Consider the following 23,851-nt stretch of genomic DNA (forward strand, 5'->3'; position numbering starts at 1 on the left):
GTATAGAGGGATAGATACGACTAGCAAATGGTGGTTGTGATAATTAACGTTTCCCTTCTCTTTCCACAAAATATATAGCCAGTAAACCTGTAATCATTTCAGAAACGTCATAATTAGTGTTTTCACATATTGAGGGAATGTTTAAACTGTTTTGTTAAACTAAATACTCGGGGAGAGCCAGTACTTGGGGAGAGACTGAACTGTCTTTTTTTTGAAACTGATGCATTTTAAAATGCATTAAGCTGAATCCTTTCTCATGAAGGACACTACATAATTTCTGTTCTTACCACAATGTCAGAATTAACTACAGATAAAGAGGTTTCCTTTTCTGGTATAAGCTTCATCTGTTAGGCAGAAGGAATAGCGTTTTGTTAGAAGATTGTAATTAATGTGTAACAAACAGACATGCATCATCTTATATGGGAAAGACTAACAGTTTGTAAATGATATTTTCAGAAATCCTCATTCACTGAGTTACTGGGAGTCTTTCTTTCAGTTTATAACATATCCAGAGCACAAAAGAGTGTAAAGATCCTGTAATTTCAAAAAAAGGCACCTCTTCTTTTTACCATTCTGACATGAAGCAATGCCACTAGCAGCATTGTTAATAATAGCAGATGTTTCTTAACAACATAAACAGATGCAACATAAACAGTTACTTAAAATTTGATATTAGTTGATAATGTTGGCATTTAATAGTAAATTCATATCACCATTTAACTACAATATGTTACATCTTACCTGCATTTTCTTCACTTAAAGGTAGTGGTGCCTCTTCTTGATATTGCTTTTAAGGACATCCGATTCTTTGGGAAATATAACAGTTATTTCATACACATAAAAACTTTCAATTTAAAATGTACTAAACAAGTCTTTATTTCTTGTAGATTCAGAAGAGATGGAGAGGGTATTATGTCCGAAAATATACCCATAATTACTATGCACTGAAGAAGTACCTGGGAGCCATTTCTCTGAATAATGAGATTGTCAGGTAAAGATAAAAACTTCATGTGATAGAACCTTAATTTCCTTTTCTTTTACTTGGGAAAAATGATGTTGCTAATTAAACTATTTGTTTAAGTGTAGGATCCCTTCCATTATCAAATATATGTGTATGTTTCAGTCATTGTTCTCTTTAATTCTAGTCCTATGCATGTTGTGCAACGTTCTCTTCTCATTTTGACCGTTATGAATTCTCATTTCTTTGAATTAACTGGAAATTCCTGCTTGTACCAGGTTAATAATAGAGGATTTGCCTCTTCACCTATATTCAAAAACTAATAGATCATTATGCTATAAATGTGATCTGTTGAACTGGATTTTTTTGTTGTTATTTTGTTTTGAAAATTGATTATTGACAAAGTATGAAAGTTGTATGTTTGAGTCTAAGTTACGTTCATGAGCCATTGTGTGAATATTAATTGACTTTAATTGTTATTTACCTATACTCAAGTTCTTATAATCATTTGGGAAAAAAATTAAAGCCCTGGTGTACCGGTATCCCAGCTTCTCATTCTGGTTCATTGGTGACTGTACACTATAGAAGGAAGATCAAAGTCTATTTAAGAAAACAAAGAAACTTGTGTTGAGAAGAGCAGGCCTATAAAACAAAGGCTCACATGGGTTATGTACACATTGGTTTAAGTACCAGAACATTCACAGTACATCAGAACCTCATTAGGCCTAAAGACTCTCAACTGTGGATGTGTGGGCAGACCTCAGGCCTTAAGAAAGACACTAGGTCTTTAGAATTCATATTCTGGAAGTCCCATGTAGGACACAAGACAGAGACAATTCAATCAGAATTCTGTTACAGAAAACAGCATATGCAATTTCTGTATGTAAAACACAAATTATCCAACTTTCTTAAATGCTACATATTAATTTATATTATTTTTCCCCAATTATTGTTGGTATTGTTGGTGTCCTCTTTGTCATAGCACTGAAATAACTCTTGCATTATATTGTTAGATGTAGTGAAATGTACTGATAACTGCCTATCCATGGTGTATTTAAATGTATTTTTGCACAGAATGTTTGATTACAACTCTGCAAAACTAAATTTAAAAAATCTTTTCAAGTGTATCTTCAAAACATCTGTCGTATCTTCTTGTTCAGAATTCTCTAATATTTCTTTCAGTTCATTAAAAAGAAAACAAACCACACAACAGTGCCAATAATTGTACAGATATTTTAATCAATATGTTTCTTGTCTTTAACAGGTAAGATGAATGGTGTAATTTTTGGGTACTTGAAACTGTGTCAAAGTTGGCGTGTATGAGCTCTTGCTTGGCTATTGGTATATTGATATTCTGCTAATTTGAATTCTGCCTTCTGAAATTCAGAGAATAATTTCTAACTATCAGATTAAAAAATAAAATCAAATCTGTCTTTCAGATAAAAAAACAAAAAACAAAAAGATAAAAATGAGTTTTCTGGAAAATTTGGTCAAATAGACCATATCCTCTCAGTTTTAAAAATTCTTCACTTCTCAAGTCCAACCAAGAATTGCTGCAGTAATCTTTTGCTCAGGTATATTTGAAACTAATATGTATATTGTCTTCAACATTATTTTGATTAAATCTAACAGATGCTTAGTGAAGATCAGGTGTAGGCCCTCAGCCAAACAGATTATTCCTGTCATTGGGCTAAGTTGCTGCCAACGGCTTTGGCCCCAAGGTGGCATGGTGTGTTTCCTACTAGGAATACTGAACAGGGTGGAGGAGGGATTCTCTGCATATTTCCATCCCCTAGTACATCAAAAGGGAGAGAACAACTTCATTGCTAATAGGTATCTCTGTATATATGAAATACAGCAATTTACATTGTTTGAAAGGAGCGCATTTATGAACTGGTTTTATTTCAGCTTCAGCATTATAGAAATGTATGTGTTTATGGACAGAGCCCCTTGTTATACTTGTGCATTCAGATTAATCTGCCTTTGAGTGTTTCACACCTCAAGAGCACCAAGAAACAACAGAACCATGGTAATTGAGGCAATGCAATTATTTTATCATTTCTTACAGCCACATTCATCAGACTGTATGCATTAGTGCTGTGACCGTGAAAGTAAAGAACTGAGTTTCTCCACAAATAGTACTGCAACCACAGTAAAAAAAATAAACTGATTTTTAGAACTTCCATAGTACAAAAAAACGATCAACTAACCAAAAACCACACACTCTAAGTTTGTCATTTCAAAAATTTGTTTAAGCTCAAGGTATGCTGTAGTCCTAAACTGTACTGCAATATGTTTCTTAGTCTTCTATAAAAATACTAATAGATTTTTTATTTATCAACAACTACCTGGAATTAGATTGCAGGTTCTTTCAAGGTACCTCGTGGCCACCGGAACCAGAGGTTGTGCTTTGTTTTCTCTCCTTTCATCAGGGAGAAGCCTGTACCCACTTCACAGGAAGTTACTGTAGAATTTTGGACATTCTGTTAGATTGCAGCCTGGTATCTTAAAGGAATTGCTGACCGAAGTTTGTTGCCTTTTCTCTCATCTTTCCCCAGTTGTTTTTTTTTTTTTTTCCCATACAAGGCATTTCTTTTACCAGGAGGTAATCTCATCTGGTATCTACATCTTTACCTTCCAGCTTTAATACAAGCCGGCCTTATTTAATAGCTGCCCTCATTTAGTAACTGGACCTTTATCATTTGTCTTTACTGTGAAAGTCCCAGGAGAAAGTAAACTTAATAGAAGCTGCCCCAGTTTAAAGCCATAGAGGGATGTAATTAAGTTTAACAGAAATTGATTTAACAGAAATTGACCTAAAATATAATTAAATAATAATAGTCATATTATATGTGAGTTTGCGCACCTTAACAGACTGCTTATCCTAACCTAAGATGCTGTTTTTGTAAGAACTGGAGATAGCTGTCTGTTTTAGCTCCCAGGCTGGCTGAAGAATAAAGGGCAGAACCAATAAGTTCAATGGCTGTAAAGTCTTCATACAGTTCTTAGTTGAGAAGTGATTCAAAGAATCCCTTGAGAGATGGCAAAAGAATGAATTTGTACACTGAGTTCTATCTTCATAAGGGCATACTCAAATTTTTTCTTTGAATTTGTATTGTTTAGCTTCAGCATAACTTTGTGATGAGTTTCTTAGTCCTAAATTCTGAAATTTGTGCAATTTGTGCTAGATTTTTGTAATAATTCTTCATATGTTGCAACCATGTGTATTTGAATAAATGCCGATGCAGACTGTATTCTGCCTGAATATAGACTAATTGGATGGTTGCATACATAAATGTATTAAAATTAATTTGATTATTTCTCATTAAAATTACTATATTTCATGTTGAGGAAAAATACTTTGTTTTGAAACATTCTCAAAGCTACATTTAGCATCTCTGAGACTTGGCAAAATTGTTACAAAGGGAAATACGCCAAAAGCAATTAGCATAGACTATATGCTAAGTCCATATGATATGTTAGAATTTTATGTGAAGCTGTTTCCAATCCATGATAAGAAAATGGACATCACATAAATTAGCATGCTAGTGCCATTGTATCAAAATAACTTATGGATAACGTCAGTTGTCCAACTGTGTGATTAACTTAGACTTCTCTGTCTAAGGTTATCTGCACACTGGCCTTTAAACTACCGTAAAGCAACTTTGCTGTATGTCAGGTGTGCAACTGGAGATAAGATTTTGGGATGTCGTGCTCCTTTTGCTGATGAATGGCACCATTTAGTTTTTCCTAGGTATACAACTCAATAAGATAGCACTATCAGAAAACTAGCAAAGCGTTGGCCGAGTGCTGGTGTAGGGGGTTCCTTTATAATCAAGGCAGGTAGTTTAGTCTTTGCTTTTGAATAAACACTGACTTACATATAGCAGACTAAGACCAAGTCTAGTTTTGGCACGTATTATAGTGTATGTAAACACTGTTAACTCATGAATTTCACACACTGAGAAGATTCACACCAATTTTTTTCTCTTTTCTTGTTGGCTCTTGTAATGAAAGGGTCTTGAGTGTAGCCCTTGTGTTTGACTTTCATCGAAGTTAGACTAGATGTTCTATCAGCAGATTTATAATCACAGTCATCATTAAATCTTCTTCAGATAATGCCAAGGAAACAGATAATGCTAAATGATAAAAATCACTTACTTGGTAATACATATATTTACAAATCCTTTATGCAGTCTAATTATTTTATAATCTTATTGAGCAGTGAAATATGGTACTGTTGTATGTTGCTGGTTATCTAATCCAGTGTTTGGCTTTTCTGCAAATATGCTTGATCTTGTAGCATGGAGAAAAAGTAAGAGTATTGGGCTTATTCTTGATTGCTTCTTGGAGCATTTCTGAGTTTTATTTACTTTTAACATGAGAAGCACTTTGCATCTTCAAACTTTTGAGGTATTGCTGTTTCCTACAAGAGGGTTTGAAATAAATCATCTGTTGTCATACTAATATGAGGAGAACTTGTTCAGCATCCATCTGTCTGATTCTTTCTGATAAAGATAAGTCCAGGTGCTGGCTATTTTCTCAAGTGTCAAAGTATTTTGAAGAATGCATATATTTTCTTATAATTCAATTAAAACGTTCCTCCTCATTGACTGCAGAAGCAATTGATTCTATAGTCTATTTTCAATTAGTGCCAAAGCCTTTCAGACAGCTCCTTGGAGTTCTTAAAACAATAAAAAGCTCATTTTTTGTAATGTTGTCTTTCACTTTATGCTTAATTATCTAATTTATCTTTAACCCATCTTCCTTTTCTTGTCTTCAAAGATGTCTAAAGGAAACAGATTAGAGTTTTTAAGTTATTTGCCTGTAATTAGAATTTTCTGAATGTAAACATATCCTGTCAGCTTTCTCTGGGAGCCATAGAAACAGAGATAAGTGCCAAATATGCTTTCTTTCATTTGAATATTAATCTTGAGTGATAGTTTCTGTAACTTGAGCTATCTATGCCTTTTCTAGAGAATTTTAGCTGTAACTGCTAGATGTGGTCAGAAACACAGAACTAGAATCACTGAAGTTCTTCTTTGTGATTTGATCTAGTTTACTGTGAACGATATCAAATGTGTGCACTAACGTAAGTGGGAATTAGATCAAAGAAAAGCTTTAAGAGAATCATTTTAAAGTTTTAAATCTAGTTAGATTATCTAGAGTCATGTATATTGTTATTGCTGTTCCTTCTTAAATGTGTTGTCCGTAAGTCTATCTTTCAGCATGGTTTCAGAGCATTAAAAAAATCCATGAGAAGTTAGCCCATTTTCAGGTCTTCCCTTTACCTACCTTTATAGATATTAACACAGTTGCACATACACATATGATTTTATACAGCATATGTGCTTGTATTCCTATAGGCTTTCAATAATACATTTTGCAAACCAAGACTTTTTAGATGAAGTTTTTTCTTTTTAGTTTGGTCATGAAATTGAAATGAATTGGCTAAAGCTATAAGACAAGCAATATCTTGTTTTATCTGCATAGGAAAATAATTTCTGATTGCACTGAGAATAAGATAGGAACCAATATGATTACACAGAAAGCTAAATAGCTAAATTTCCAGTGCGGATTCAGCTACGTACACCTCAGGCGTGTCTTATTCTATATAAGTCTCTCTTGAGCAAGTGATATGTTAGCCAGCTGTGTAATATAGAACAACTTCTTCAGATAAACCTGAATAACCTAGGTAATGTAAGTAATTGGTTTGACTGTACTCTTTAAAAATATGAAGGCTGTTTTTTCTTATGTATTTTTGTATAGCAGTAAGCTCACCATTTGGATTAAGAGGTTAAATATTAAGCTTTATTTCACCTTTCAACCAAAGCAAAGTTTTTAATTAGAGTTTGTAGAAAGAAATTTTAGGTCCTGACATTCAGTCACTGAACTGCATTTATTTTGATCTGGGTGTCTTAAAATTACTGAGATCTTATAAAACATTTTCTATATAGACTGACTAATCCTAGAATTTCATATTGTCCTACAAAGAGAGGCTTCACGGTTTTATGTTTTGGCTGAAGCAGTATCTTTGCTGTAAAATAAGTAGAAAAGGGGAAGAGGCACAGTTTCATTAAGCTCTAACATATCATTGACTGTCAGGTAGGTCTTGTTATGCTGTCCATCCTCATTTAACTATCCCACAAGATCTCTTAATGAAGTTAAGCCCCAAGTTCACTCCAGTAATTCTGTGGCAAGAGTTTGTGCAATGTAACAATTCATCACTTGTCAGGAAGGCACTTTTAGTTTATACATTTAATAAGGGCATCCTCTAGCTTGGTTAATTAGAAGTGAACAGTTTGCATATTTACTAAATGCGGAGTGTCATTGCCACCACGGCCTATTGCCTACATGAATTATTTCTCTATCTGCAATAAACAGCTGGGTAATTATTACTGCCATAATCAGATAAATTCCCTCTGTAAGGCTTTTCTTACATGGCAATTCTTTGAACTCATCCAAAGCTGAACAAAATTTATGAACTCCAGCAGCTAGGCCACTTTTTCATAGTCTAGTGTCCCTGTTCCCTATTTCAAGGACATGTAGAATACTATAAATATTGTGTAAATTAGGAGCATAAATATGATTACCTAAAGATTACATATTAATAAACTTGATTTTCAAAATACAATTTTCAGTTTGTATTTCAGATTAAATTATAGCAGTTCTGGTTTTATCTAATTGTAGAGACATGACAGGCCATCTATATACAGGCTATACTCAGTTATCAGGGAAGAGCTCTACCACTTGAAGACTAAGGACTGTTGAGAAAGTATATCGATATTTTTTCATGCACATTTTGGAGAACTAGAAATGTCATACGTTTATGAAGCTAGAAAAATGACATTTTATATGCCATTTACTGAACTTATGTAAGGCAGTACATTTGTCACTAAAAAAAAAAGGTGGTTCTTTTGGTTTGCAACTTTCAGCTTAATAATGAAGCATAAAATATAAATGTGTGGATTTGGTACCTTAGAAAATCACATATTTTGTTTACTAAAGCAATCTGTATGCAAATGGCTAAGTAACTAATCTTGTTCTACATTGTCCAAGTAGTCCATTTTGTTCTACTGATGGTCAAGTTTGATTTTTTTTTCTTCTTATGATGCTCAGAACACTCTTCTACTCTGAATCACATGGTCTAGTCTAAATTCAGATCCATCAACTTCATATCCATCAACAACACTTTTATAACAATACTTCTTTGAGTTCAGTAACCTTTGGTTAAACACCAACAGTCTAGTTTGATTTGATATCTCCAAAAAATGGAATATACCATTTGTATTCTACTGCAGAAGTTAATTTTCTTATGTCCCGTATTTCTCTGCTGAATTGCTTTAATTTCTTCCTCAAACCATTGCTTCTTTTTATATCCTCCTTTGATAGACTGAAAACTCATTTAATATCCAAAATTCATACATTAATATAGCCACTTTTTTGATTTCTGTTTGATAAAGAAATAAAAATATCCAACATTTTTATTCTGATGGATTGTCAGTTTGTATATTAATTTATATACCTTTTCATCACAGGATCATAGAAAAGCTTCAGTTCTGTGAGTCCTATTCGTAATACCCCTCTACAAGACATAGTATACTTCGTCATACTGTGAGCATGATTTTTTTTAAGCTGTGTAAACCATTTCCCTATTGTTATCCTCCTTTCAAATTCTTCATACTCTTCACCTTGTAGGGATAATTACATGAATCCATTAAGCTGTTTATCCTTGACAGTGAAGCTAAATCCCAGTTCTTTTACCTTGAACTTCACAGTTCCTGCTGTCTTCAAAACAAAGCAGCACAAGAGAGTTTAAGAAAAGCAAGATTTTCAACCTTTATTTCTCCAATTAGGCTTTTCTTTTATTGTCCAATTTACTGGCTTATTGAAAACATTCACAGCTTCTTCTGTCAGACTAATCTGATCTTCCAGGTTGGGCATGACGCCCAAAGTGATCCAGTACTCATTAGCCTGCTTGTACTTAGTGGTTGGAAGCCTCACCACTATTCTGCACCTTTGGACTTATTTACTCAAGGAAGGATGTAGTACTCCAAGTAACAAATTATATGCTTAAGTATAGACAATAAAATCTAAACATCAGCTGTACTACTTAGGCATGAATAATTAGACGCCTAAATCTCTAATGGACTATACTGTTTTATATAGAAGAAACAAAATTTCAGATAATAGACTTTAATTTTGAGTGTCTCATAACCTAAAAAATGTCTGATTTTTGAGATCTTGATTACATAACATTTTCAATATACTCTAGCATTTCTGAATAATTGAGATCTAGCTGATAATTTCATATTGCCAATTAGCCACTGCCTTGAATTGTACTGCATATGAGTAGTACTGCAGTACTTCAAAATATTAGATCTCTCCTAAAATGGCTGCATTTTTTATTTAAAAGATATAGTTCTCTGTGTTATTTTTCATAGTGTTTTTGACATCACAGATGCTCAGGTGGCCACACAAACTCTATACACAAATTTATTTGGGAATTTGAGAAAGCCATCAGGTACAGTGAAAATCATTAGAGTGTTGTGAGATTTGGCATTAGTGCTGTGCCCTACATAATGGATTAGTATATAAAAGCTCTCTCTGCCTTGCCATTGTAAGACCTATTTAATGTGAAAAATGTATACCAAACATGCAGACTTTAAATATCAAAATAAGTAAAAAATGTGAGTGAGTCAGTAAGCTTTTAAGTCTAATTGTTGCTTAAAACTTTGAGAAGGAAAATCAACTTAGCTGATGACTTTTAGTCATCACCTAGTAATTTAAAATCAACCTATATGTTGCCAGGTATCATATATTAAGGTAAAAGAAATATATACCTGTATATATTGTCCTGCACTGCAGCAGAAAGGTAACAGCTTAAAAGGGTGTATTCTTGTATCAGGAACAACTTACTACAACTGCATAGAATAGCAGCATGCTTTCCCATTGCTATTACTGTACAGATGGTAGCGTGCACAGTCTGCTGGAAATTGCAGTGCCAAAAAATAACAGATACTTTCACATTATATTCACTGAGAACTTTCATTGGTAGCTGGCTATCTTTAGACATCTTCATTCGTGTGTTGCAGGAAAAATTAAGAACTTGACAGCTCTCTTAGCAGCTTAGCCCTGACACTGTGCTAGAAATGACCACTTCTGCTGCACTGCCATTAGAATAATGTGTGTGTCAGGGCTGTGTAATCCATTCAGGACCAAATCAGCTTTGTTACCCCTAATTACTAATTTCACTATTTAGACTAATCAGGCTGATTTATCGTGACAAGCACCCACTTGAAAAAAGCCTGCCCATAGCTTGCTTCTACCTGTTAGAGTTAGCTGTATTAGCATAAAACTGAGCAGAAATAAAGTTGAAACAGGATACTTGGATACAGTTCCTCAACCAGTGGAAACTTCAGTACTGTCAATATTCTTATGCCACATCCATAACGGGTGAGTTTATAACTTTAAATCAAAATAGTTAAGCTAACAAAACTTCAGTGTTTAAATCATGCCTTTTACAAGAAATGTTTTTCAACTACATGACATTTTAAGCTGCTAATGAGTAGGAATTAGAATCGGCCTAAGGATTTGTATACACAAGGAAAAATATTTAGACCAGTATGTTAATTTTACATATTTCCAGAAAGTTAAATAATTTAGTAGCTTTTAAATATGTGTATGGAAAAACCCTATATGAGTTGAAACCTTACTTAGAAAATTCTGTGTAACGAATTAAGGAAAACATTCCCTTTTTATTTATAAAGTGGCTATGTTACCCATGACTTCAAAAGCCATTGCACTCTGTTGAGTAACTGTGCAGCAGTTGAAATTGGAAGGATAAGAAGGGTACATCAGTCTGTTCTTTCCTATCAGCTGATACATGCTGTGTCCTGATCTCCTGATCTGCACAAGGTGTTCATTCACTGTATGCCCTTCACTGCTGTGTTCATCACATTTCCTACATAGCATATTGATCAGATGGTGGACTTTGACAGTTGAACTGGTATGTCACTTAATTCCACTGGTACACTGTGTGATTAAAGAAAGGTGGGCAGAATGTGTTCTGCTGTGCACAAATGATAATGGGATTTTAAGGTGTAACAATTTTTTTTCTTTAATAATTACAGAATCCATTGGATGTTTTTGCTTTTGCTTGTTATTATTAGTTTCCTGTTCACTACACTGCAATGACAAACCAGTTACAGTCCTCCAAATTTTGAAGAGACACGTCATTGTTAAGTTTATATAATTAGTTTTGTGATAGGTGTTTGATTTGACCTTATAGCCCTAATAGCTGTCCTAATACCTCCTCAGAATTGACACTGACCCTGCTCTCTGAATCTGTAGAATTTCTAAATCCCAATTAGAATTTCAGAAAACTAATCCACTCTGCCAGGTTAATGTATCCTTTGAACTTAAAATCTGTTTTGAACATCAGTATCTTTAGCTCTTCTAGACTGAAATCGTAACAAGTTCAGGATTATATTTTAATTCTAGATGAACACACTTGTTATTCCTATAAGTAAACTCTTTCCTCTGTTTCTTCCTGAGCCACATGCTTTCTTAAAAACATATCTACATTATTAAAGTTCTCCCTTCCATTTTCTCAGCTATACAGCACTTGTCTTCATAAGACAGCACTGTGAATACAACATACATAGCAGAATCAAAAATTGAATATCCTACAGTTTGCTGTCTCTTGCAGTAGTCTCTATCCGTAGTCAGTTCATGGCAATTCCACCAATGCTAAGAATTTGGAAAGTATGTTCCTTTTTCAAGTCTTCTTCCAAAAGGCATATCTTATTTTTATTTTAACCAGATAGCTTATTTGCTGATATTTTCTTCTTGAATTACATTTTAGACATGTAAAATGCATGCTAAGCTGCAAACTTTGGGTGCCTTTAGAGCTTTATTGCTTTGTTTGCATATAACAACATGTAACAATGCAACCTGCTTCAACCTCTTTGGAGCAATTGCAGGTAGCCTGGAAAGTGTTTTGGTCTAAAGGCTCACCAGCTGGTTGACAATCAGTATCATAATCTGATTGTCACCAGCCCACATTGTTTGTAAACTGTTTGTATGAGGTTGGTAATTTCCATTACAAGCATAATCACTTGTGAGAAAATAACCACTTATCCAATGGACATCTGACTTTCCCTTTACATCTCCATTCAGCACTCTTCAATAACCTTCAGCCATTTGTGTACTGTCACTAGATCTCCAGGAATACTATTAGTGTAGATTTCTCCTTTTCCTTCATCCTCTAAAAACAAAAACAAGTGGAATGACAATTGTTCCTTTCTCATCTTTTATGTTTACAGAATGGTCATGAGGACATTCAGGCTGCATGTGTGAACACAGGTTATATTGCTGAGTATTATGCTTTTGAGCATAAGGCCACATGAACAAATGCACGAGGCAGTAATACATAGAGGCAGCACATGCATTACAGTAATATAAGCACCCATTATTAACTGAGAACTCTTCAGTGCTATATGAATATAATACCTTTAAATACTTACAAGTATTACTTCTTGTCTGAATCTTTTGCATAATCCATCAATTTCCTGATGTTTGAGAGCTGTTAAAGCTATTATTTAAGCTTTTTTTTTTTTGGCCTTTATTTCAAACTTATAAGATGTTGAAAACTTTAGAAAGTAGTACACAAATGTATACATACTACTTATAAGTACTACTTACAAGTATATATATATACTTATATATATATACTTAACTTATATATATACTTACATATACTTATACAATACATATACTTATATATATACTACTTATAAGTACATACTACATATGTATACATACTACTTATGTTGTAGCAAATCACACCTTTAAAATACTCAACAGGATATATATATACATTATTTTTGCAGGATTCATGGGTCTCAGCATTGAATGTTATGTAAAACAGAGCTGAGTTGATTCTTGTTTTTAACAAAATGATCATATGCCAGAATTACTCCGAAGAGTGAGTTTTCTCTTTCTGAAAACAATGGGATTTCATCATTACAAAGAAGCAAACACCTACCCTTCTATTTAAAAAAAAAAGCCACAGTGCATGTGTAAACTAATGCATATATCTGCAACCAATCTGCTATAAACATTTTAATTTTATACTAGCTGAAGTCTACCTAGCAAAGTAATGATGAACTGCAAAGGCACTTTCTGGACCTTTAATCACTTTATGTTTTGTTATATTTCAAGCAAATACACTCTGAAATCCTCTGTGATTCCCAGCAGAAGGAACAGTGTTTATGATTGCATTACCAATGAGTGGTTTAAATTTCAGCTGTGTGAATAAAACTATGTGGTATATATTTGAGAACAAATAATATACTTTTAAGAATTGGTTAATCCCAGATTTCACTGGGCAAGGCCGCACAGTTGCAAATGTGTCACATAACATGGCAGTACACATCATAGCAGAGAGGAACAGGGTGTTACAAAGCCTTTCTGTTTGCTCAGTAAATCTGAACAGATTCATTCAGATATTCTGAACTAGGCTGAGGATGATGAAGCTGTCTGACACAGCTAACGCAAGAGTAGTGTGTATGTTCTGTTAAAGTTCTGTCTTTAAACTATAGCCCTCTCTATAAACTACTTGTACATCCTGGACTGCTCTCTCTATATAGGCCTCATTTTTTACCCAAGTATAATAGGTAAAAGTAAAATCATATTATCACAAGTCACACTGTATTCTCATATACACCAGTGTAATGTGAAATCAAGTGGCATGCAGTTGTGTACCAGAAGTGTTGTCCCACTAATTTCATTTTCAGTTCCATACTCTCTGTTTGAGGAGGGAGGATGATAGATAGTCAGGAAAGTAAAACTGATTTAGTTTTTCTCCTTTTATGCTAAGATTGCCTAATGCTATTTTCCTGGAATTTTATGATTTGGAGTCTGAACTATTTAAATTCACACTAACTTTATACTCTGAGTACTATTGATCAACTATTGATTTTCCTGGATTCTCTTTTGTTTAATAAATATTACAATTTTATTATGTCTATCTCATCAAAGGATCACAGAATTTAAGTGGAAGTGCAAACGGAATGCAATTGTTTGATGAAGTTAATAAATGTAGGTCAGTGTGAATTTGTAAAATGTTGCAGTTCTCTGCAGAATTATGAAAATCTGTATACTGCTGAAATCATCACTTCAAGACCTTTCCAAAAGTGCCGGGAACAATATTATGTGTGTATTTTTAACCTTTATACAGACAGCAGGAGTACTGTCAACCAAATTTGCATCTCATAGCTGGAACCAGCACTACTGCCTACTGCATAATGAAGTATCAGAATAACAATAAGTTACCTTGTCATATGAAAATGTTTTATTGTCAAACTATATAAAGCAAATAATTTTGTCATTAACAAATCAATAGCTACTTTACAGATTTCTTACATGAGATCATTTTTATTTGTTTTCTTTGCGCACCTACATTGATAATGCTATGCTTGATTTCAATTACTTGGAGTATTCTGTATTACAAAGAAAATGCACTTTATATTACCTACATATTCACTTTTTAAGCAAAAAAGTGCATGGTAAGGTTGTGCTAATTAACACTGATATTCTTTGGACTTTTTTCAAGTAATGAGAAAGCACTATATTTTTCAAAACTTATACATATTTCCTTTAAAATGGTATTATATAAAAATCAGTTTGATAGAAACTCTAGTTAAAGTAGGCAGACAGGAGGAGCCAGGTTTGTAGGAAGATACAGTAGATGACGTTAAAAAACTTAGATATGCTTTAAGACAATGAGAAAATTATGTTAAAAAATTACCAATTTTTTTACTTATAAGTTAGTTTAATTCTTCCAACTATGAACCATGTAAAAGACAGATTATTTGCAAAAACAAAACAAGATTACTAATTAACCTAGAACATGTTATACATTTACAGAACCCTTTTTCTCTCAACAAATTTGATGCAAGCCAAAGTATTTTTCCATATTCAGCTCTCCTCCTTGAACCATGAAAGGTTTATCCTGAAACAAATTGCATCCAGAGTCTGAAAGGATAAAGTTATTGATCATGCATGGTAGCTAGTATTCCTAATATCAGATAGTCCCAAGAAAGCATTGTTTATTATCACTGATTGAACTTGAGTTATATATGAACAAAGAGAAAGATCGGTTTAATCCAAAGATCATCTAATTTCATGGAATTTTCTATTGACTGTAATGGACTTTGAATTTATTCTCTTTGAACCTTTAAGATTTAACTCTAACTCTGTTTGGAAGTCCAGATTTATGTCTTTAGTATCATTATGCTTATATACCTTTTTCTGTACGGTAACAGTGAAACCCACTGCACAGTGAATAATGTGTTGTTCTTGAACTGCTCACATGTGAAATAGTATATTCATATCCTGTCACTTATTGTTTTCTTGATTTTGTTGCTCCTATTCAAATTCTTTGAAAATACAGTGTTATTTTCTGTTGCCCCTACAAACAAGATGTGTAGGCTGCAAATGTGTACTGAAGATTATTTGTAACTATAAGCTAAAAACAAGCAAACTTTGGGAAGATTTCTGGCACCGTGTTAATGAAGACATGATTATCCTGAAAGTATCTTAATACTTTGAATTATAGTACTGTATAAAAAGATCATGAATTTTGTTGAATTTCTACAATTATTTTTTATTTTTTTTTTAAATTTCAAATTAGTATTATTTTTTTATTTTTGATTTCTTTTTAATTTCATCACATGCTGACTATTAAATATTCCCTGAAAATACTCTGGTAAATTCATTTTAATGACAATGGAAAACATTTTACATCCCATTATTACTACATCTGTAGCACACATTCTAAATAACAGGGCTTCTTTTGAAATAAGTACATAACTATCTAACAACATGAATAGCACCAGTAATGTGTTGATGCTGAATGGTTGACTGTAATAAAAAAAAAAAAAGAAATAGTATTAAATAAATAAAACAGATTATATGGTCTGATACTGAAAATAAAATGGCAATTTTTTTTAAGTGATACTATATGCATTTTTTATTAATCCATTTATTTCGACTGATTGATATAGAACAAAGAGTATCCAAGTAAAAATGCTTATGTACCTATAGGCAGTGACTCTGAAATCTGCACCTTAAGGACAAAGAAAGGTCGCCAATCTCTCCAACTCCTAGTTCTTTGTCAAAAATGGACACAGTTAATGAGGTTTGTTTGGTACAGCACAAATTCTCAGACACAGATAGAGATCCTTTCAATGGAAACAAATTTGTTTGGCTTTACCAGGTTACTTAGCGATTAATAATAGCCTTGAGATGCAGGTCAGAAAGGTCATCGTACCCGCTTGCCAACACAATCTAAAATGTGCAGCTAGTCTGGCTTTGCAGGCTTTGAGGCCCCGAAACACTATGCATAAAGTAAAACAGGCTATTTTCCAACTTCTTTTTTCATATTAATAAGCAATTTTCAAGAGAAGGGTGGCAAAATGGGGGCCATGCCACTCTAAGTAATTCATTTATTTTGCAATTTAATCTTATGTTGGAAAAAAATTACACTGCTGAAAAAGCATAGCATGGTGATTTTTAAACGTCAGTGTGCTTCATAAGTAACCTTGTATGAAATATTGTATTAGAAGCCTTTAACAGTAAACTGCAACAAAAAATATTTCCAGAGTTTGAAAGAGACCTATACATCTTTTCTGATCTTTAATTTATTTCCTTTCCATTTTATTTTTTCTGTTACATTTGAAATAAAATGTGTAAATAGTTAATTTTTTACTTACTGTAGTTGATAAAAATTTGAAAGATAGCATGAAACAAATAACAATTCAATGCTGCAATTTCTTTTTAATAATTCACTCATTCGCATATGTTGATGAACCTTTTTAATGTTGTGATAGTTCAAATATTAAGAATAGATCGGATGCACAATCTTAAACATACTTTCAGAAGTAATATGATGTTCCAGAAGAATTGTTCATAGTAGCAAACTTATTCGCATGTGACAGGATTTGGATTTTGTCCTGTTGTATCTTATTTAGTATCCACTGACACAAATGAGACCATTAATGTGGGCCTCTCTAAATATGTTTTGCTGGAACATTTGAATAATCCAGGTACATTAATATCTGGTTAAATATTATAAATAATGGATAAATATTGATGGTGTATTTTTCTTTTTCTTCTTTTTTTTTTTTTACCATGTACTCAAATGCTTAAAAAAGAACCAACAAATAGAATTTACTCACCTAATTAACTTTAAAACAATCTAAATGGTTGACTGAATATATTTGGTGTCTTTGGCATGCCAATTAATTTGAACTAGCTATTTCTTAATAACAAATGTAACAAATGTTAATCAAACTAACCTTTTTTACCTGGGTCAAAAATCCTTACTTGTGTACTGTGCACAGTAGCACAAAATTTTGTTTCTTAGAGAGCACTGATTCTCTTCACCGTTTGCAAAATTTATGAGAAACTTCGTTCTATGAAAGAAGCCATGGCGGTGGAATCAATGGCCATTTTCTTTTGTAAATGTTCATTTGGAATAATGAGTTCTCTCCATTCTCTGCCAGTTGGTATTAGGTACAGTTCTTCAGTTCTTTTACAATGAAACAATGTCCTATAACCTATTGACTATGTCCTTTAGTTGACACTATGTTTGCAAACTTCTTTCATACACTGTCTCATGAGGCAGTTATATTTTTTTCTTGTGGCCTGTACCATTGCTATCAGACTAGAGTAGAAAGTGACCTGTGCAAGAAACTTAATGCTATGGAAACTCCTCTTTTTAAAGACACTGCTGCATAAGAAGGTTATATCCAGTTCTCTGTGCATAAGTACTCAATTTTACAAAAGGCTCAAAGGTCTAGGATAAAATATCAACTCTTATCCTCTGTTTACTATGCTTTTTCATGTCATAAGTTTGCAGATCAGAAGGAGACGTCACAAAGCACTAATCAAAACTTAAGTGGACAGCTTCAGTTTTGAGACTGAAGGAACATTACTAAATTAAAATAAATTCTAGTTATAAATAAAAGTCAAAAGAGAATTATTCTGAAAGCAAAATATCTATAAATTTTATTTTATCAAACTATTAAAATGAGCATTGACATCTTCTTCAAAGTAATAACTAAACAATATGAACTAGTATACTGGTTTTGGCATTTTAATCCATTTTCTTCACAGATATCTCCATGTAGATCCTGCTGCTGTGGAACTCGATGAACTGTAATTTTCCATGCTACTGTTGCAGTACATTGCTAATAGTTAATAGCAAAACACCATGAGGCTATAAAAGAGTTAAAGTAAAATAAAACATGTCCAGGTCCTTTATTATCACCACATGATTGATAAATTTATTTTATTACAGGAATGAACTCCAAGAGTATGCAGAAAAGAATGAAAAGGAAAAGAAGAAGAAAGACCTAGAAAAGAAAGAAAAGGAAAAGAAATACAAAGCCCGAAAGATGCATTACCTCCTTAGCACTGAGCAGGTTGGTATACCTGTCCCTGACAGCTCATGCAAACCACTTGGGCCCCCAGCCTGACAGAGATAAACTAGCAGGCTGAATGGGACATGACTTGTTGAAAAGATATCACAAAGACACTACTTCGAGTTCAATTTAGTGCTTTTCTATAGGCAAGAGCAGGTACCATGACTATTCCACGACAGCAGCTTCATAGAGGCAGCATCAGCACTGCTGGCAGAAAGAGTCCAAGTCAGCAGTTTGATCTGCCACTGTGATAACACAACACGAAGGGCATAACCTCGCTTTAAAAACTCATTTTGACTGGCTTATTGTTGTGTTGTTGCACTTGTCAAGAACTAACAAGTTATTAAGCTGAGGAGGGATTTCATTTTTTCCCCTTTTTTAAATTGAGCTAATGCTGGGACTGGTTCTATCTTCTCTTTGTTTTTAAGACAGATTGTAAATGCAGTTTTTCTGTAAAAGCTTTTCCTAGAACTGCCTGAATCAGCTTATTTAGCATAATTGTTTTTACATAGAAATGCCTCATAAATTTTAAATATTTACTGATTAATTTGTTTTGTATTGATAAAAGTGATATATTTTTCAAGCATCCTTATGTATGCTGCTTTGCAGACAGCATAGCCATACATGTATCTTAGACAAAATGAATGTGATTGGTGATGCTTGTGCTTTTGCCTTTTGTTAGTGCCCTTTTTTAAACTTTCACATAAACCGTAAATGCTTAGTGATTGGTTTTACTTCATATGAATAAGGAATAACAGACAGTTAGGATATGTTGACATGAACTAAATGCTTCTTTTTCTTGATTCTTATTCGTTTCTTACTTTATGTATCTGACTGGTTATTAATCTATATAGATTATCTGTGTGGAAGAAGTGCAAATCCTAAGGAAAGCAAGAAAAATACCGTGCCACTTAGTGGCAGAAAATTAATATTTTCTTCTGCTTGGGAATCATTTGTAATCTAAACGTTACTTAAAATGTATGTGCATTGACTGGATATCAGTTATAAAAAAAGATCAATTTTCCAATAAAACATGAGTATCTTTATTGCAAAAAAAAAAAAAAAAAGCCAGATAAAAATGCTGTTTAGTAACAGCAGAAAAATTCTGAATGACTTTGTTTCAGAGGGAGTTAGTAACTAAAATTAATTCACAGTAATCAGTTTCTCCAGATGTAAAACTAGAATATTAACGATTACCTGTGCATTGTTTTTCTTTTGCTTTATACTATGTTTGTGTTGGAGAAACTTATGTAAAACAAATAGATAGACATTAATGCATTTACCTGGAGCAAAAAATTGGATTTTTATTGAGAATTAAGAGGCTTGCTATGTAAAAAGATTTTAGTAAACTTAGTTCACTTCTGATAATTCTGTCTTAGCAAACTTATTGACACTTATTTAAGGAATGGCAAGAGGGGCCTAATTTCAGCCATGCACCTGGAGGACTTCTGGTAGTGGGCTGCAGTAATTATTGTGATCCAATGAATTTGGGTTATGATTTTACAGAACTACATAGAATTCATTTTCAGAATCTTTCAGAACAAAAATATACTTGATTTTGCATGCAAAGATAACTTGTGTATGCAGTGACTCAGTCTACAGAATTTTTCCTTTGTCACGGAACTTTGCTTCAGGAACTGTCTTTCTAAGGTAGTATTTTGAAATACGAATGAATGTAAATCAAACACCACTGAAAAACAGCAACCATCAATTTATTGTCATCAAGCTTTGTATTCCTCGTAATCATAAAACTTAATATCTTCATAAGATACAGAGCAAATGATTTTGCTTCAGAATTTACTGTTTTTATGCTTTGTGTCTGGCAATTTGCTCTGAATATCCTTGCTCTTCTGACCTGACTACAAGTGCTGCTTGCTATCTTCCAAGGACAGTTAACTCTGAGTAAGGTCTGTTCATTGTCTTAGTATAACCAGGCAGCAAAAAATCAACACTTTTGAGTGAGTGAAGGAAATGATATCTTTTGTAATCTGGGGACATAGCAAATGAAAAGAGGAGGCTGATAAAATGGATTTTTTTTAAAGTCGTGTGTTAACTGAAGCCCAGTGAGTACAGATGATCTGCTAAAGTTTTTGTAGTGGTGGAGCTAAGCCATATGAAGGATCAAGGCTGCAGATACTCAAGTGAGTTATATGGACGGCATTACAAAATCTGTACCTGCAATAATAGTGTCTAATACATCCTATATATTGTGAATCTTCTTGTTTTATTGCAAGCATGGAAAAAGGTATGCTTACTTACTGTCAAAAAGGAATTGTCAGAAAGAAAGAGATGTCAAGTTCCTCTTTCTACAAGCCAAAGCCCACAGAACTATCTCAGAAATAGGTTACAGGTTAAACAGGGAAATAACCAAGCATGTAGCTACACAGTGTAGCAGATAGTACAGTAATCCCTTGTGCCTTTAAAGACTGTTAATCCTGTATTGAATTCAGAATTTGCATTTCACAGATATAATCTTATCGCACTGATTAAAAATATATACATGTATACAAGGCTGTGCCAATTTTTAATTGGTAGCATTATTTCACATTTCAAAAAGTAAATCTTACGAATGCTGGTATTGTAAATATATAGGGTTTTCTAGTACATTTTTTATAAAATCATGGCTTTTGATAAAGTAAACTTTTTTTTTTCTGGTGTCAACTTTTTATTCAAGCATTTATTTCTTTCGTAAAAACTGTTTCCTTTATAAAGGAAAAAAAAAAAAGGGAAAGAAATGGAGATTAAATTCTGAATTACTATACATTATTTGTTTTTGTTGGGAGCAGGTATATACACATAGCCTTATATAGACAGCTCTGAGCTTGCTTTGGTTGCCTTCCAAGCCAATCTAGAGTTATAATATGGGGCTGAACCTAAACTAATTAGCCTTGTTGAGAGGCATGGTATATTAGCTGTAGAATTAATGCAATTACACAGCTTCTAGTGAGCTCAAAATATGAGCAGAATAAGTGTGTGAACACTTCAGTCTCAGGCAGGAAGTTTGATCTACCTAAAAATATTGAAAAGGCATGCCTACATTTAAATCTGCATTACATCTTTTTTTTCTTTTTTTCCTTTGGCATACTGATTTCCATTACCATGAAACAGTGACATTCAGGGAAATAGTTGGATTGTAAAACCTGTATGCTATTATACTATGTTTTACACTTTGTGTTTTGCAAACAATTAATGGAGTGTATTTTGACATGAAAATCTAACAAAACACAACTCTTTCCCATTGCTACGTGTACAAATACATTGACACAAACATTTTAATAGACATAAGCCATTTATTTGGATTAAAGAATTGTTTTAGCAAAGAAGTTTAAGGAAGATGAACAAAGGAAAAAATGTATATATATTTATCCTGCCAACTTCATCACAGAAAAATGTTTTTTGGCTTTTCTGAAAAACAGCAACTTTTTCTTTCTTTCTTTTCTATCTATAGTACCAGAAGTATCTATGCAATACAAATTTAATACTCTTTACAGGTAAGAGTTGGCTTGAAAAAAGAAAGCAAATTTTGTTTGATTTAAGCTAAGTTAGTTGCCAAGTAATATCTGGAAAAATAAAATTTGAGCTCTAAAGCTTCATGGTTATGAAATGCCTGAGCTTTTAACCTATGTCAGTAGTTTCAATAACTAGTCAAGTAATATCTAATACACATTAGCTTCCTTTTAAGAAAATTTCTCCTGTGTGATTGCCATAATTATGGAAAAAAAAACAAACCAGTTTGCAGGTGTTAAATCATGTTGTCTGCTCCACCTACTGGTTGCTTTTTGTAAGAGACTCTAGTGTAAAAATACAGCAAAAAATAAATCTGTGAGATAGCAACCATAAGGCTTCCAAGTAAAATTCCATTTAAAAAATAACATCCTCTATATCAAATTTTAATTTTTACATTACATTAGCGTTATCCTTTTTTGTTTTTACCTTAACAATGGGATAAATTCTGACTTCATGATGAATATAATAAAAATTGCAGTACATATTTAACAAGATTTTGCCTTTGTTCAGAGTATTTCTTGCCATTTATTACTGGAAATAGTGTACAAATAACAATGCAGATTTATTTATATTTTTTTCATTAATTTTACTAGTCACACTATGAATGAATTAGAAGTTCTTTTTGAGATGTGGAACTTGAAATATTTTACTAGTCCATAATCACAGTGTAATATTTCTGATACAGGGGTCATGATCTGGTTTTTCAGTTGTCAGTAATAAATGAAAACGATCTTTAAGTTAATATTTAATATCTATTATAAATATGTTTATCTATATGTATAATACATCTCTAGCCTTTGATTTCTATCTATGTAATTGAATAGTTCCTGCTCTTTGTCATACTAGCAAGGTGGACATTTGTAGGAAGGATTGTCCTTTGCAAAGGGCTGACAAACTGTGAAGTCAATGAAAGATGGACTAGAATTACTGAATACACTGATGACACTTTGTAAAAGTGAGTATGAAGAGTCCACATTTGTCGAAGTGTGGTGGAGCAATTCCTATCATTGGTATTTCCAACCTTCCAACAAATTTTGCAAACTTTGGTCTTTGCCTTACAATGATGGTTAGAATGTATGATAGACTAAATCCAAATAAGCAATGTCAAGCTAGAATACTGAGATGGATTGTTTAAATGTTTCTTGGTGGAGCAAGAAACAGTGCTGAAGTGAGTCTGATCCTGGGTGAGAGCAAGCGTGTCAACTGCTGCTAGCACTACTGTAGCTACCCCTTTACACTTTAGTTTTAGGAGGCAACTGTACTTGGTGAAGTAAGTGAAAATTTAGTGCTCTTGTCTTCAACTTTCCTCTGCTTTTGAGCAGATAAATTTATCTGGTTAACATTTTCAAAGAATTCATATACTACACTTAAATTTTTTAAGAAAAAGTGATCTGAAGCTAGTCCAGGAAGCAAAACTTCCTCGCAATATACTGTCTACAAAATCTTGGGGGCTTAGCCACGTAATTGTAAAACTTGTTTTGATATTATTGACAATGTGGTGTTATACATGGCCTCACTTCATCTTCTCCTTGCCCTGGCTTGTGGACTCAATCTCAGCCCGGTTCCAAAACTGAACTTCATGTTCTTTGATAAGTCCTGCTGAGATTAGATGAATTAATATTTGTCCTCTTTTCAGTGGGATCTTCAATCTGAATGTGTTTACTCCTGAGGCCTTGGGAAAAAAAATGAATTGTGCAGTTCTGTATCTATGCCTACTCAGACTCTTGACTTATAAACATCAAAATCATTGAGTCATAGAATGGTTTGTGTTGGAAGGAACCTTTAAGACCATCTAGTTCCAACTCTCTGCTATAGGCAGGGACACCTCCCTCTATACCAGGTTGCTCACAACCCCATCTAGCCTGACCTTGATTGCTTCCAGAGAGGATGCATC

General features: G+C 33.2%; 1 protein-coding gene across 2 annotated transcripts in view; it reads left to right on the forward strand.

Moving 5' to 3' along the window:
• The window catches only part of SPATA17 (spermatogenesis associated 17), an 89,712-nt gene that overhangs the window by 18,196 nt on the left and 47,665 nt on the right, over positions 1-23,851 (forward strand). For both annotated transcript variants that reach the window (XM_042823181.1, XM_042823190.1), the window contains 2 exons: positions 888-991; positions 18,327-18,450. In XM_042823181.1, the coding sequence (XP_042679115.1) occupies positions 888-991; positions 18,327-18,450 (228 nt within the window). The remainder of the gene's footprint in view (positions 1-887; positions 992-18,326; positions 18,451-23,851) is intronic.

This window comes from Centrocercus urophasianus, unplaced genomic scaffold, assembly GCF_019232065.1.
Source record: "Centrocercus urophasianus isolate 14NV4802_14NV808 unplaced genomic scaffold, USGS_Curo_1.0 seq_10, whole genome shotgun sequence".
NCBI classification, from domain to species: domain Eukaryota; kingdom Metazoa; phylum Chordata; class Aves; order Galliformes; family Phasianidae; genus Centrocercus; species Centrocercus urophasianus.